This window comes from Phocoena sinus, chromosome 15, assembly GCF_008692025.1.
Source record: "Phocoena sinus isolate mPhoSin1 chromosome 15, mPhoSin1.pri, whole genome shotgun sequence".
Lineage (NCBI taxonomy): Eukaryota > Metazoa > Chordata > Mammalia > Artiodactyla > Phocoenidae > Phocoena > Phocoena sinus.
The window spans coordinates 66,191,942-66,208,605 of record NC_045777.1 but is presented as its reverse complement, the minus strand read 5'-3'; the positions used below and the strand labels follow the sequence as shown (position 1 = coordinate 66,208,605).

The following is a 16,664-nucleotide window of genomic DNA, read 5'->3' as shown; positions in this document are numbered from 1 at the left end:
GTTGATCAGCAGTGTCTGTGAGCAGCTGGGCTGGGAGAGCCCAGGGCTTATGTGGCTGCTGCTGCTAACAGCCTGGCAGGGGCTGGTAGTAGATTCAGTGGGTTGTAATGCCAAGAAGACATAGTCATAGGTCACAGTTTGTAGCAGGTTTGAAAGCTAGGCCCAAGTAAATGCTGATGATTCTACTAGACTATGAGAAAAAGCAGCCCCGGATCTGAATTCTCGATCTAGAGATGCCCATAGCACAGTCTGCCTCCCTGAACCCCTCACACTGTATTATCTCTGATCTGGGTAGTGACATTTTAAAAGAATAGTCCCTCAGGTGGAATATCTAAGAAGAATATCTAAGAACAGCAACAGATAGACAGTACCCCATCCCCTATCAGTCCTGTCTTATTTATGGTTAAAGATGAATTTTAAAAGTTGGAAAAAACGTCAGCATGAGATGTTTGAAAGTAGTACTCAAGGTGCAAAAGGAAAGCATATTTGTGAGAAAGTTACTCAAGGAAACCAAAGTAAATATTAGAAAATATTTGCCTTAGCAAAAAACTGAGAAAAACATGGATCTGTAATACTGACTGAAATGAAAAGAGGTGAATGAGAGACATAAATAAAAGGAAGCTGGATGAGATAAGGATTTTATAAAATTGAAAGTGCAATAAGCAGAATTTAAAACAGCATTAGCAGTGGATGCATTACTTTCATAATCGTTATATAGATATATAAAACACATTATATATATATAAATATATATATGTGTAAAATTATATATATATAATTATATATTCCCCCTATGGAATGGAGTTGCTTTGGTCAGTCTCTCTCCTGATGGGAGAATTTTCTAACTCAAAGTGCCAGGGAAATGCCAAAGTTGGAGAAGTATACAGGAGAAAGCACTGAAGGTAATGACAAAACCAAGAAGTCTGGGATCAGAGAGCCATGGAGATAAGCAGATAGTAACAATAATTACCTGGAAAGAACACTATTGTTCTTGGCTCGGTTTTACAGACTGCTCTGTGGGGCATAAGAGAAGCAGCCACATTTTTTTACAGGTGTATTTTTAAAAATTTTTAATTGAAGTATAGTTGATTTACAGTGTTTCAGGTGTACAGCAAAATGATTCAGTTATACATATATGTGTATGTATTCTTTTTCAGATTCTTTTCCATTATAGGGCATTACAAGATATTGAATATAGTTCCCTGTGCTATACAGTGGGTCCTTGTTGTTTATCTGTTTTGTATATAGTAGTGTGTATCTGTTAATCCCAAATTCCAAATTTATCCCTCCCTCTCCATTGCCCTTTGGTAACCATAAGTTTGTTTTCTACATCTGTGAGTCTGTTTATATTTCGTAAATAAGTTCACTTGTGTCATATTTTAGGTTCCACATATAAGTGATATCATATGGTATTTGTCTCTCTCTTTCTGACTTACTTTACTTAGAATAATATTCTCTAGATCCATTCATGTTCCTGCAGCTGGCATTATTTCATTCTTTTTTATGGCTGAGCAATATTCCATTGTGTGTGTGTCTGTGTGTGTGTGTCTGTGTGTGTGTCTGTGTGTCTGTGTGTCTGTGTGTGTAGGCCACATTCATCTGTCAGTGGACATTTAGGTTGCTTCCATGTCTTGGCTGTTATAAATAGTGCTACTATGAACATTGGGGTGCATGTATCTTTTTGAATTAGACTTTTCTCTGGGTATATGCCCAGGAGTGAGATCGCTGGATCGTATGGTAACTGTATTTTTAGTTTTTAAGGAACCTCCATACTGTTCTCCATAGTGAGAACCAGCCACATTTAAAATGTTCTTTCGATTGAAGACTTTTCCCAAGAGTTAATCCCTTATCCTGCCCACCTATGATCTGTTGCAAGGCCTGAATGCTCCAGTTGTGCTGCCCTAAGCCATTTCACTCATATCCTGCTTTCAAACACTGCCTACAGTGTGGCTACAGCAAAGAAGTTGCTTCTCCACTGGTTTAAAAACCTTTGGATTGTCCAAAGAGGGAAGACAAAGATCAGTTGCACTTGCTTTTCCCCCTTTCTAAATCAATGCGTTTTCATCAGCGGCATATAACTCATAACTCAGTAAAGCCCTCTGAAGAGTCTTTTCTTAGACAGATCACTAAAATCTTTCTTAGTCGGGAGAGCAGTGGAAGGCAATGGGTCCCCAACAAGGACTTGCAGCTTGCATGAGTCATGCAACTGAGAACATTCTCAGAGATACACATGTGCCATTAAGAAGTTGGAGTGTTGAATTCTCAGGAAAAATACTTTTTGTGCCTCAGATCATAACGACATAGCTTTTTCTCCTGAACTGAGAGAAGAATCTAGTACATCTCTCCCTTTCTTCAGATGAGAAAACTAAAGTCCAGAGAAAGTAGCTTACCTAAGGTCACATAGCTAGCGGCAGAGTTTGAGTTGGAACCCATGCCTCTAGTAGCTTTTCATTAGAGAGGAAAGTGTTTGGTGGTGGGGAGGGGTACCACTGTAGTATTTATCCACTCACACAATGTTTATGCGCACTTACTATGTGCCAAGCTCTGGTTAGGCCCTTCACAATGGTGAGGAAGTCAGATACAATCCAGACCCTCATGGTATTTATATCCCAGGACAAACCCAGAACAGCTCATTACACATTCATTTAATTACAATTATGTTGAGTGCCAAGTGGGATAAATTTAGAATGTGAACTTTAAGCGGGGAAACCTAACATCCCCTGGGGGCCCAGGGGGGACTCTCTAAGGACGTGAGAGTTCAAAGGAGCAAGAATTTGAAAGATGAGTAATCCAACAAGAGGAAGAGGAGAGAGAATAGAGGTAAAGGGAACAGTGGGGTGATTCCATCACCATCAGAGGAGAAATAGAGTTGAAATGCAGCTGATGTCCCTGGAAATGAGTGCATTGCAGGAGACTTTACATTTTGGTGTCATCTTCCTCCTTGTGTCTTGTGGATGTCTTGTGACATTTAAACGTGGTTTCAGGACTTCCCTGGCAGTCCAGTGGTTAAGACTTTGCCTTCCAGTGCAGGGGGTGTGAGTTCGATCCCTGGTTAGGGAGCTAAGATTCCCACATGCCTTGTGGCCAAAAAACCAAAAAACATAAAACAGAAGCAATATTGTAACAAATTCAATAAAGACTTTAAAAATGGTCCACATCAAAAAATAAATCTTTAAAAAAAAAATAAAAGTGGTTTCTCCTCTTTAGGTGGAATCTATCCTGTTCCCAGAGTTGAAAGGATATAATCTGATTCTTGGAACTGTTAATGCTGATGAAAAACTGGTTTCTGACTTTGTGGATCAAACTTTCGAGGTATTTCAGAAAAATCAAGTTGGCCCCTACAAGTAAGTTGGTTTAGTTGTAACTTAGCCATTGGCATTGGTTTAGAGTTCCTAACTGTCATCAAATAAATGATCCCTGTTCCCACATACCTGAAAGAATAAGAGTAGCCAATGTTTACTTACATCAGTGTTACTATTTAGCCCTATTTGCAGATAAGGAAACGATAACTTTCCAGCAAATAGATAGGAGAGCCACAATTCAAATAACAGGTTCACCTCTATTATATGAAAACCATGGCACCAGACAGGTTCTGGCATTTAGAAATTCATGGATTTTAACCAGTGGGCAGGCACCAGTTCCTCCCACCAGGAAGCCTGCACAAGCCCCTGGACCAACCTGACTCACCAGGGCGCAGACACCAGAAGCAAGAGGAACTACAGTCCTGCAGCCTGCAGAACAGAAAACACAAACACAGAAAGTTAGACAAAATGAGATGGCAGAGGACTATGTTCCAGACAAAGGAAGAAGATAAAACCCCAGAAGAACAACTAAGTGAAGTAGAAATAAGCAATCTACCTGAAAAAGAATTCAGAGTAATGATAGTGAAGATGATCCAAGGTCTCAGACACAGGGTGAAGGTACAGACTGAGAAGATGCAAGAAATCTTTAACAAGGAGCTAGAAGATTTAAAGAACAAACAAACAGAGATGAACAATAAAATAACTGAAATGAAAAATACAGTAGAAGGAATCAATGGCAGAATAAATGAGGCAGAAGAATGAATAAGTGAGCTGGAAGACAGATCAATTGGTGGAAATCACTGCTGCGGAACAGAATAAAGAAAAAAGAATGAAAAGAAATGAGGACAGTCTCAGAGACCTCTGGAACAACATTAAATGCACCAATATTTGCATTGTAGGAGTCCCAGAAGGAGAAGAGAGAGAAAAAGGGCCTGGGAAAATATTTGAAGAGATAATAGCTGAAAACTTCCCTAACATGGGAAAGGAAACACTCACTCAATTCCAGGAAGTGCAGAGAGTCCCATACAGGACAAACCCAGGGAGAAACACATATTAATCAAATTGACAAAAATTTAAAACAAAGAGAAAATATTAAAAGCAACAAATAACATACAAGGGAACCCCCATACAGTTATCAGCTGATTTTTCAGCAGAAACTTTTCAAGCCAGAAGTGAGTGGCATGATATATTTAAAGTGTTGAAAGGGAAAAACCTACAACCAAGAATACTCTACCCAGCAAGGCTCTCGTTGAGACTCGATGGAGAAATCAAAAGCTTTACAGACAAGCAAAAGCTAAGAGGATTCAGCACCACCAAACCAGCTTTACAACAAATACTAAAGGAACTTCTCTAGGTGGAAAAGAAAAGCCCACAACCAGAAACAATAAAATTACGAAAGGGAAAGCTCACTGGTAAAGGCAAACATACAATAAAAGTAGGAAATCATCCACACACAAATGTAATGTCACAAATATGTCAAAACCAGCAATCGTGAGGAGACTACAAGTGCAAGATATTGGAAATACATTTGAAATTAAGAGACCAGCAACTTAAAACAATCTTGTATGTATATATGTATATATGTGTGTATATATATATAGAGAGAGAGAGAGAGAGAGAGAGACTGCTATGTCAAAACCTCATGGTAACTGCAAACCAAAAATGTACAATAGATACAAAAAAGAAAAAGCAATCCAAACACAACCCTAAAGATAGTCATCAAATCACAAAAGAAGAGAACAAAAGAGGAAGGGAAGCAAGAAGACTAGACCAGAAAATTCTGCATTATGAGGGGCTGTCCTGTGTATGGTAGGATGTTTAGCAGCATCCCTGGTTTCTACCTGTTAGTAGGGCGTTCCCCAGTTTGACAACCCAAAATGTCTTCAGACATGGCCAAATGTCCCCTGGGGGCAAAATCACCCCCAGCTGAGAACTGCTGCTAATATATTCTGAAAACCAGGGCCTCAGATTTGAAAGCTCTGCCCTCGTGAAGCTCTGCCCTCGTGAACTTAATCTGGTGTCATCTATTTGAAACCTGTTTTCCCTGTTGTTGATTCTTATACATATAGTTTGTTTTTCTATACTGACAGTTCCATGGGCTTCTCCTTGTCTCTCAGTTTCAGAGTCTCTGAAGTGTTAGCCAGCTCTTGGAAGTATACCCCTGGGCCCCACAGTTAATTCTGTTTACTCCATGTCATCCTTATTTTAATTCAAACTTATTTTAAGTCAGAGCATCCCCCAAACATCCTCCAATTTGGGGGAAATCTGTCCAGCCATTTCTGCCTCATCTGACAACAGACAGAGGGAAACTTAATTCTATTCAATAGACTTTAGGTTCATTAGTTACAAATTTTCATCTTAAAATTTAGATGTAGAATTTTAAAACCGGAAGGAGGGATAGGAAGTAATGTTTATTGCACATTTACTGTACGTTAGGCATAGTATTAATTGCTTTAAATATATATTATTACAGCTTTACAACAATCCAGTGAGCTGTTATCATTTCCACTTAAAATTAAGGACACTGATCTTTGAAAAAGAGAAATATCTTGTCTAAGTTCATGCAGCTAGGAAGTGGCAAAATTGGAATTTGAAGCTAAAGTTCTGAATTCCCAGTTCACTCTATTTTGCCACGTTATATTCCTCTTTCGTGATTTGGGCTGGTTTTTATGATATTATCTCTTCATTTGCCACTCTGACTAATCTGATTTGGTGACCTGTATTTGTATGTTTGATTTTATGCTCTTCAATATGGAAGATACTTAAATGTATACAAGAAGTATGATGACTTATTGGATAACACTGCAGAGCAAAACATCACTGCGTTCCTGAAAGAAAATCATGAAATTGAGGATTTTGTGATGGTAGGAGATGCCACTTGACATTTCGTATCTTGGTTACATGTGCTACAGACAATTCATTGAGTAGTCAGCGTGTTTCATTAGTGTATATACTGTGCTCAACATTGTACTATATTGGCTGGGGGGTGAGGCTTGGGGGCAAATGCATAGAGGCTAGAGGCAAATTAAGCTACTGAATCTACTCTCTTCTACAGAGGATCAATAGCATAAAAAAGCGGAGAAATGAAATTGCATCCATGCACATTACCGTGCCTTTGGCCATGTTCTGCCTTGACACCATGACCCTAAATTATGATATCTGTGAGCGAGCCCAAAATCTTAAAGACCGTCTGATTCGATTCCAAGTGGATGTAAACCGGGACACCAACACCAGGTATTATTGTTTCATGCAGAGAAATAGCAATGATAATTGGCATGAATGGGAGAATGGAAAAGTGGACAGAACTTGCACCTTCCAGCAACGACCAGATTGAACTTCCAGTTCACGTTATTTCTGCCCAAAGTGACGGTTGCAGGGAATCAGGTTCAGGCTAGAAGGTGAACAGTTAGGAGAGAACTACCTGGGTCTTGGAGTAGGAAGGTGGAAAGCATCCTGAGGCAGTTCATCTCTGATCCTTCAGCCTTTGCTTTCTTGCAGGCAACTTCAGAGAGAAATTTCTTGACTGTTTGAGGTCACAGGCTCTCTCACTGGCCATCTAGCACACATTTGAGGACACAGCGTGATTACAGGCAGCCCTTAGAATCTCTTCTATACAGACTTCTACTGTCTGGGTCTGGGGATTCTGTCATTCAATGTTAAACTCTATATTGAGCCTTCATTTTACTGTTGAGTATTTATTAAAGACGTTTTTGGTTGTAAGGGTTAGGAGGCCAGACTGGCTAATGTAAAACAAGGAATTTGGGGCTCACATGTTGGAAAGTTTAGGAGTTGCTAGCTTCAGGCCCTCAACACTACAAATAGAATGCAATCTTCCTCCCTCTACTTGGCTGTCCTCTGTGTCAGCCCTGTTCTCTGAGAGATTCTCTCCAGTTTGTGGGCCCCAGCAGCTCTAGACTTACATCCTCCCAGGTTTCCATCCACAGGGGAAAAAATGGTTTCCCTTTTTTCCAACACTGTGGCACTGGCTGGTTTGGCACTGGCCTGACTTGGGTTGTTTGGGCAACAGCAAGGCAAACACCATAGCCAAGAGGATGGTTTAGATTTGGGTAGTGTTCTCATCTCTAAACCATGAGAACCAAGAAAGAGAAGGATGGGGTACCCCAAGAAGGCTTAGGCTGTGGTTAACAGAAAAGGGAATGATGCTAAGAGTCTGGGACAGCAACTATCTGCTACTCTGTTTCTATTTGAATGTTACAAAATGGTTAGCCCATGTTATTTTAGCTCTCTTCCTCAGAGAGCTTTAAACTATAGACTAAAATGATTTAGTACTAATAACCACTATTAAATTGTTATATATTATATTATTCATATACATGTAGATAAATACAAGTTTAGCATTTTGTAGCTCTTTTAAAGTTTACAAACTGCATATCAGAAACTCATCAGGAAATTAATTATGATAATAGCTACCATTTTTCCAGCACATGTTGTAGTCCAAGCACTGTGTAAGTGTTCTGAACATTCAAGATCTAATCAGGTCTTTACACCAACCATAAGAAGTTGTTCATTATTCTCTCCATTATGTTGATGAAGAAACTGAGACTCCAAAAGGTCAGCAAGTGGCATATCCAGGGCTTAACCTAGTTCATTTTGACTCCAAATTAATGCTTTCCACCACTGCACTCAACTCTCTCACTGGGTAATGAAATGGTGGGGTTCCTGGTTTGGGAGCCAGAAGACTTGGTTTTGAATCCAAGACCTTCTGTTTGCTAGCTTGTGTCCCCTGGCTTCACCTCTTGGATCTTCAGTTCCTTTGCCTATAGAATAAACATTTGGGACTAGGGCAGTAAAATGTTTTCAGCCTTCGGACTACTAGGACACTTTCCTTTGGAAAGTTTGAGCATCAAGCAATTTTTTTTTCTTAAACATTTGTTCCTGTCAAATCAAAGCAACATAGTGCCTTGGTTGGTTGGTGCTTTCTTTCTCATCAAAATAAATGTACAATTTCCTTTGGCCTTTTTAATATAAATGAAAGTTAAGGTCCCATTACAAACCTGGGGATTTCTAAGGACCCAGAAACTCCAGGTTAGTAATTGAGTTCTGAAGTTTCTTTCTACCTTAAAAATAGTGATTCTGACTCATTTGGTCTTCTCAGCCACCCCATGAGGTAGGTAAAACATATATAAGACACCCTACTGAATGAAGAGAGAAAAACTAACTTGCCTGATTAGGTGAGTTTGAGTCTTCTGAACCCTTGCTACTTCATTGTCCTGTAATTGCTGAGTGGACTACCTTCCTGTTTCCAGTGATTAGGTGTGCCCTAGAAAGGGGTGCTCTGGTCATATAGGCAGGGGGCACCTTGGAGTGCATTGGTAAGAAAGTGGGCATGCCATCCATTTCCACTACAGGTACAAGGTCTAAAGTTGCTAGAACAATGACCTGAAATATTGACCAGAAACACAAGGCCCTGTGTTAGAGATATAAGAAATTATCCCTCTGGTCTGGCTGTTTGTTTCCTTCAGGGTAGGAAATCTTGTCCAAACAGTGACAACAAGGTAGAGAGAGGCCATGGATTGATGCAAAATGTATTGGTCTCCCTTATGGCATCCCCTACACCAGAAAGAGAGTGGCCCTGGGCTTACAGGACACCTGGACCTTTATATTTTAAATGATATTATAAGTACGTGTAGAAGACAGTATTTCTTGTCCTTAGTTTATTCCTAGATATTGCTAAGGTGTTATGTTGGTCCAATTGTTAATGTCGTCAACCCATATTCAGGACTTTTTAGAGGGTCTAGTAGTTAATTGGGTATAAAGGAAAAACTCAATTCAGTCTACCTCCTGAGTACGGAAAATCCAGTTCTTCTCTACTGTGTCTTTTCTGTGTGTCTCCTATATATTTTCTTATTGGAGTATAATTGCTTTACAATGTTGTCTTAGTTTCTGCTGTACAAAAAATTGAATCGGCTGTATGTACACATATATCCCCTCCCTCTTGGACCTGCCTCCCATCGCCCCCATCCCACCCATCTAGGTCATCACGGAGTACTGAGCTGAGCTCCCCGTGCTATACCGCAGCTTCCCACTAGCTATCTGTTTTACACATGGTAGTATATTTATGTCAAACCTAATCTCCCAATTCATCCCACCCTGCCCTGCCCCCCCGTGTCCACATGTCCATGCTCTACATCTGCATCTCTATTCCTGCCGTGGAAATAGGTTCATCTGTACTATTTTTCTAGATTTCACATACATGCATTAATACATGATATTTGTCTTTCTCTTTGTGACTTACTTCACTCTGTACGACAGACTCTAGGTCCATTCATATCTCTACAAATGACCCAATTTCATTGCTTTTTAGGCCTGAGTGATATTCCATTGTATATATGTACCACATCTTCATTATCTATTCATCTGTCAGTGGACATCTAGGTTGCTTCCATGACCTGGCTATTGCAAATAGTGCTGCAGTGAACATTGGGGTACATGTATCTTTCTGAATTATGGTTTTCTCTGGGTATATGCCCAGTAGTGGGATTGCTGGGTCATATGGTAATTCTATTTTTAGTGTTTTAAGGAACCTGCTTACTGTTCTCCACAGTGGCTTTATCAGTTTACCTTCCCACCAACAGTGCAGGAGGGTTCCCTTTTCTCCACACCATCTCCAGCATTTATTGTTTGTAGATTTTTTGATGATGGCCATTCTGACTGGTGTGAGGTGATATCTCATTGTAGTTTTGATTTGCATTTCTCTAATAATTAGTGACATTGAGCAGCTTTTCATGTGCCTCTGGGCCATCTGTATGTCTTCTTTGGAGAAATGTCTATTTAGGGTTTCCACCCATTTTTTGATTGGGTTGTTTGTTTTTTTGATATTGAGCTAAGTGAACTGTTTGTATATTTTGGAGATTAATCCTTTGGCCATTGCTTTGATTGCAGATATTTTCTCCCATTCTAAGGATTGTCTTTTCATCTTGATTATGGCTTCCTTTGCCGAGCAAAAGCTTTTAAGTTTCGTTAGGTCCCATTTGTTTATTTTTGTTTATATTTTTATTACTTTAGGAGGTGGGTCAAAAAAGATCTTGCTGTGATTTATGTCAGAGTGTTCCTCTCATGTTTTCCTCTAAGAGTTTTTTAGTGTCCGGTCTTACATTTAGGTCTTTAACCCATTTTGAATTTATTTTTGTGTATGGTGTTAGTGAGTGTTCTAATTTCATTCTTTTACAAGTAGCTGTCCAGTTTTCCCAGCACCACTTATTGAAGAGACTGTCTTTTCTCCATTGTATATCCTTGTCTCCTTTGTCATAGATCAGTTGACCATATGTGTGTGGGTTTATCTCTGGGCTTTCTATCTTTCTCTGGACTTATCTATCCTGTTCCATTGATCTGTATTTCTGTTTTTGTACCAGTACCATACTGTCTTGATTACTGTAGCTTTGTAGTATAGTCCAAAGTCAGAGAACCTGATTCCTCCAGCTCTGTTGTTTTTCTTTCTCAAAATTGCTTTGGCTATTCGGGGTCTTTTGTGTTTCCATACAAATTGTAAGATTTTTTGTACTAATTCTGTGAGAAATGCCACTGGTAATTTGATAGGGATTGCATTCAGTCTGTAGATTGCTTTGGGTAATATATTCATTTCCACAATATTAATTCTTCCAATCCAAGAACATGGTATATCTCTCCATCTGTTTGTGTCATCTTTGATTTCTTTCATCAGTGTTTTATAGTTTTCGGTGTACAGGTCTTTTGCCTCCGTAAGTAGGTTTATTCCTAGGTATTTTATTCTTTTTGATGTATTGGTAAATGGGATTGTTTCCTTAATCTCTCTTTCTGATCTTTTGTTGTTAGTATATAGGAATGCAAGAGATTTCTGTCCATAAATTTTGTATCCTGCAACTTTACCAAATTCATTGATTAGCTTTAATAGTTCTCAGGTGGCATCTTTAGGATTTTCTATGTATAGTATCATGTCATCTGCAAACAGTGACAGTTTTACTTCTTCTTTTCCAATCTGTATTCCTTTTATTTCTTTTTGTTCTCTGGATGCCGTGGCTAAGACTTCCAAAACTATGTTGAATAATAGTGGTGAGAGTGGACATCCTTGTCCTGTGCCAGATCTTAGAGGAAATGCTTTCAGTTTTTCACCATTGAGAATGACATTTGCTGTGGGTTTGTCGTATATGGCCTTCATTATGTTGAGGTAGGTTCCCTCTCTGCCCACTTTCTGGAGAGTTTTTAATCATAAATGGGTGTTGAATTTTGTCAAAAGCTTTTTCTGCATCTTTTGAGATGATCATATGGTTTTTATTCTTCAATTTGTTAATATGGTGTATCACATTGATTGATTTGCGTATATTGAAGAATCCTTGCATTCCTGGCACAAATCCCACTTGATCATGGTGTATGATCCTTTTAATATGTTGTTGCATTTGGTTTGCTAGTATTTTGTTGAGGACTTTTGCATCTATATTCATCAGTGATATTTGTCTGTAATTATCTATTTTTGTGGTATTTTTGTCTGGTTTTGTTATCATCGTGATGGTGGCCTTGTAAAGCAAGTTTGGGCATGCTCCTTCCTCTGCAATTTTTTTGCAAGAGTTTGAGAAGGTTGGGTGTGAGCTCTTCTCTAAATGTTTGATAGAATTCACCTGTGAAGCCTTCTGGTCCTGGACTTTTGTTTGTTGGAAGATTTTCAATCACAGTTTCTATTTCGTTACTTGTGATTGGTCTGTTCACATTTTCTATTTCTTCCTGGTTCAGTCTTGGAAGGTTGTATCTTTCCAAGAATTTGTCCATTTCTTCCAGGTTGTCCATTTTATTGGCATAGATTTGCTAGTACTAGTCTCTTATGATCCTTTGTATTTCTGCAGTGTCAGTTGTAATTTCCCCTTTTTCATTTCTAATTTTAATGATTTGAGTCCTCTCCCTTTTTTTATTGATAAGTCTGGGTAAAGATTTATCAATTTTGTTTATGTTCTCAAAGAACCAGCTTTTAGTTTCATTGATCTTTGCTATTGTTTTCTTCATTTCTTTTCATTTATTTCTGCTCTGATCTTTATGATTTCTTTCCTTCTACTAACTTTGGGTTTTCTTTGTTGTCTAGTTGCTCTAGGTGTAAGTTTAGATTGTTTATTTGAGATGTTTCTTGTTTCTTGAGGTGAGATTGAATTACTATAAACTTCCCTCTTAGAACTGCTTTTGCTGCATCCCATAGGTTTTGGGTCATTGTGTTTTTATTGTCATTTGTTCCTATGTATTATTTATTTTCTCTATGATTTCTTCAGTGACCTCTTGGTTATTTAGCAGTACACTGTTTAGCCTCCATGTGTTTGTGTTTTTTACAGTTTTTTTCCTTTAGTTGATTTCGAATCTGATAGCATTGTGGTCAGAAAAGATGCTTGATACAATTTCAATTTTCTTAAATTTAGCAAGGCTTGATTTGTGTCCCAAGATATGATCTACCTTGGAGAATGTTCCGTGTACACTTGAGAAGAATGTGCATTCTTCCACTTTTGGGTGGAATGTCCTATAAATATCAATTAAATCTATCTGGTCCATTGTGTCATTTAAAGCTTGTTTCCTTATTTATTTTCTGTCTGATCTGTCCCTTTGTATAAGTGGGGTTTTAAAGTCCCCCACTATATTTGTGTTACTTTCGATTTCCCCTTTTATGGCTGTTAGCATTTGCCTTATGTATTGAGGTACTCCTATGTTAGGTGCATAAATATTTATGATTGTTATATCTTCTTGGATTGATCCCTTGATCATTATATAGTGTCCTTCCTTATCAGTCTTCATTTTATCTGATATGACTATTGCTACTCCAGCTTTCTTTTGCTTTCCATTTGCATGGAATATCTTTTTTCATCCCCTCACTTTCAGTCTGTATGTGTCCCTAGGTCTGAAGGGGGTCTCTTGTGGACAGCATATATATGGGTCTTGTTTTTGTATACATTCAGCCAGTCTGTGTCTTTTGGTTGGAGCATTTAATCCATTTACATTCAACATAATTATCAATATGTATGTTCCTATTACCATTTTCTGAATTGTTTTGCGTTTGTTTTTGTGGATCTTTTTCTTCTCTTGTGTTTCCTGCCTAGAGAAGTTCCTTTAGCATTTGTTGTAAAGCTGGTTTGGTGGTGCTGAATTCTCTTAACTTTTTCTTGTCTGTAAAACTTTTGATTTCTCTGTCAAATCTAAATGAGATCCTTGTGGGTTAGCGTAATCTTTGTTGTAGGTTTTTCCCTTTCATATAAATATATCCTGCCACTCTCTTCTGACCTGCAGAGTTTCAGCTGAAAAATCAGCTGATAACCTTATGGGGATTCCCTTGTATGCTATATTTTGCTTTTTCCTTGCTGCTTTTAATATTTTTTCCTTGAATTTATTTTTTGTTAGTTTGATTAATATGTGTCTTGCTATGTTTCTCCTAGGGTTTATCCTATATGGGACTCTCTGCGCTTCCTGGACTTGGGTGGCTATTTCCCTTTGCATGTTAGGGAACTTTTCGACTATAATCTCTTCAAATATTTTTTCAGACTGTTTCTCTTTCTCTTCTGCTTCTGGGACCCCTTTAATTTGAATGTTGGTGCATTGTTAAATGTTGTCCCAGAGGTCTCTGAGACTGTCCTCAATTCTTTTCATTCTTTTTTCTTAATTCTGCTCCTTGGCAGTTATTTCCACCATTCTACCTTGAAGCTCACTTATCCATTCTTCTGCCTCAGTTATTCTGCTATTGATTCCCTCTAGAGTATTTTTAATTTCAGTTATTGTGTTGTTCATCACTGTTTGTTTGTTCTTTAGTTCTTTTAGGTCTTTGTTAAACATTTCCTGTATTTTCTTGATCCGTGCCTCCATTCTATTTCCAAAATTTTGGCTTATCTTTACTATCATTACTCTGAATTCTTTTTCAGGTAGGTTGCTTATTTCCTTTTCATTTATCTGGGATTGTAAGTTTTTACCTTGCTCCTTCATCTCTAACATATTTATTTGTCATCTCATGTTTTTTTGATGGGTGGGTCTGTGTTCCTGTCTTACTAGTTGTTTGGCCTGAGACCTCCAGCACTGGAGTTTCCAGGTAGTTGGATGGAGCTGGGTCTTGGTGCTGAGATGAGGACCTCTGGGAGACCTCACTCTGATGAATATTCCCTGGGGTCTGAGGTTCTCTATCAGTCGAGCAGTTTGGACTTGGCACTCCCACCACAGGAGCTCAGTCCCGACCCTCGGACTGGGAGCCAAGATCCTGCAAGCTCTGTGGCACAGGAAAAAAGAAAAAACAAGGAAGAACAATAACAAAGAATAAAAAAGAAAATAAAATTAGAAAAATTTAAAAATCTATTAGAAAAAAAAAAACTGTAAATGAAACAACAACAAAGTAAAACAGGGTTCAAGATGGCGGAGTAGAAGGACGTGTGCTCACTCCCTCTTGTGAGAGCACCAGAATCACAACTCACTGCTGAACAATCATCAACAGGAAGATACTGGGTCTCACCAAAAAAGATACCTCACATCCAAAGACAAAGCAGAAGCTGCCATGAGATGGCAGGAGGTGTGCAATCACAATAAAATCAAATCCCATAACCACTGGGTGGGTGACTCACAAACTAGAGAACAATTATACCACAGAAGTCCACCCACTGGATTGAAGGTTCTGAGCCCAACGTCAGGCTACCCAACCTGAGGGTCCAGCAATGGGAGGAGGAATTCCCAAGAATCAGACGTTGAAGGCTAGCAGGATTTGATTGCAGGACTTTGACAGGACTGGAGGAAACAGAGACTCCACTCTTGGAGGACACACACAAAGTAGTGCGCACATCAAGACTCAGGGGGAAGGTGCAGTGACCCCATAGGAGATTGAACCAGACCTACCTGCTAGTGTTGGAGGGTCTTCTGCAGAGGCGGGGGGTGGCTGTGGCTCACCACAGAGACAAGGACACTGGCAGCAGAAGTTTTACCTAAGAAGGTAAAAGAACTGTACTCAGAAAACTAGTAAGACACTGATGAAAGAAATCAAAGATGACACAAACAGATGGAGAGATATACCATGTTCTTGGATTGGAAGACTCAGTATTGTCAAAATGACTGTACTACCCAAAGCAATCTACAGACTCAATGCAATCCCTGTCAAACTACCAATGGCATTTTTCACAGAACTAGAACAAAAAAATTCACAATTTGTATGGAACCACAAAAGACCCCGAATAGCCAAAGCAATCTTGAGAAAGAAAAACGGAGCTGGAGGAATCAGGCACCCTGACTTCAGACTATACCACAAAGCTACAGTAATCAAGACAGTATGGTACTGGCACAAAAACAGAAATATAGTTCAATGGAACAGGATAGAAAGCCCAGAGTTAAACCCACGCACCTATGGTCAGCTAATCTATGACAAAGGAGGCAAGGATATACAATGGCAAAAAGTCTTTTCAATAAGTGGTGCTGGGAAAACTGGACAGCTACATGTAAAAGAATGGAATTAGAACACCATACACAAAAATAAACCCAAAATGGTTTAAAGATGTAAATGTAAGACTGGACACTTAGAAAGAGCACTCTTTGACATAAATCACAGCAAGATCTTTTTTGACCCACCTCCTAGAGTAATGGAAATAAAAACAAAAATAAACAAATGGGACCTAATGAAACTTAAAAGCTTTTGCACAGCAAAGGAAACTAAACAAGACAAAAAGACAACCCTCGGGATGGGCGAAAATATTTGAAAACGAATCAACAGAGAAAGGATTAATCTCCAAAATATATAAACAGCTCATGCGGCTCAATATCAGAAAAACAAACAACCCAATCAAAAAATGGGCAGAAGATCTACATAGACATTTCTCTGAGAAGACATACAGATTGCCCAGAGGCATATGAAAAGCTGCTCAACATCACTAATTATTAGAGAAATGCAAATCAAAGCTACAGTGAAGTATCACCTCACACTGGTTAGAATGGGCATCATCAGAAAATCTATAAACAACAGATGCTGGAGAGGGTGTGGAGAAAAGGGAACCCTCTTGCACTGTTGATGGTTATGTAAATTGATACAGCCACTATGGAGAACAGTATGGAGGTTCCTTAAAAAACTAAAAATAGAATTATCATATGATCCAGCAATCCTACTACTGAGCATATAACCAGAGAAAACCATAATTCCAAAAGACACATGCACCCCAATGTTCATTGCAGCACTATTTACAATAGTCAGGTCATGGAAGCAACCTAAATGCCCATCGACAGACGAATGGATAAAGAAGATGTGGTACCTATATACAGTGGAGTATTACTCAGCCATAAAAAGGAACGAAACTGGGTCATTTGTAGAGACATGGATGGACCTAGAGACTGTCTTGCAGAGTGAAGTAAGTCAGAAAGAGAAAAACAAATATCATATGTTAA

At 38.8% G+C, this 16,664-nt stretch overlaps 1 protein-coding gene across 1 annotated transcript in view; it reads left to right on the top strand.

Annotated features, from left to right (window-relative positions):
* The window catches only part of DNAH3 (dynein axonemal heavy chain 3), a 193,652-nt gene that overhangs the window by 20,649 nt on the left and 156,339 nt on the right, over positions 1–16,664 (top strand). The window contains exons 11-13 of the mRNA XM_032605510.1: positions 3,208–3,344; positions 6,061–6,166; positions 6,358–6,536. Of these exons, the coding sequence (XP_032461401.1) occupies positions 3,208–3,344; positions 6,061–6,166; positions 6,358–6,536 (422 nt within the window). The remainder of the gene's footprint in view (positions 1–3,207; positions 3,345–6,060; positions 6,167–6,357; positions 6,537–16,664) is intronic.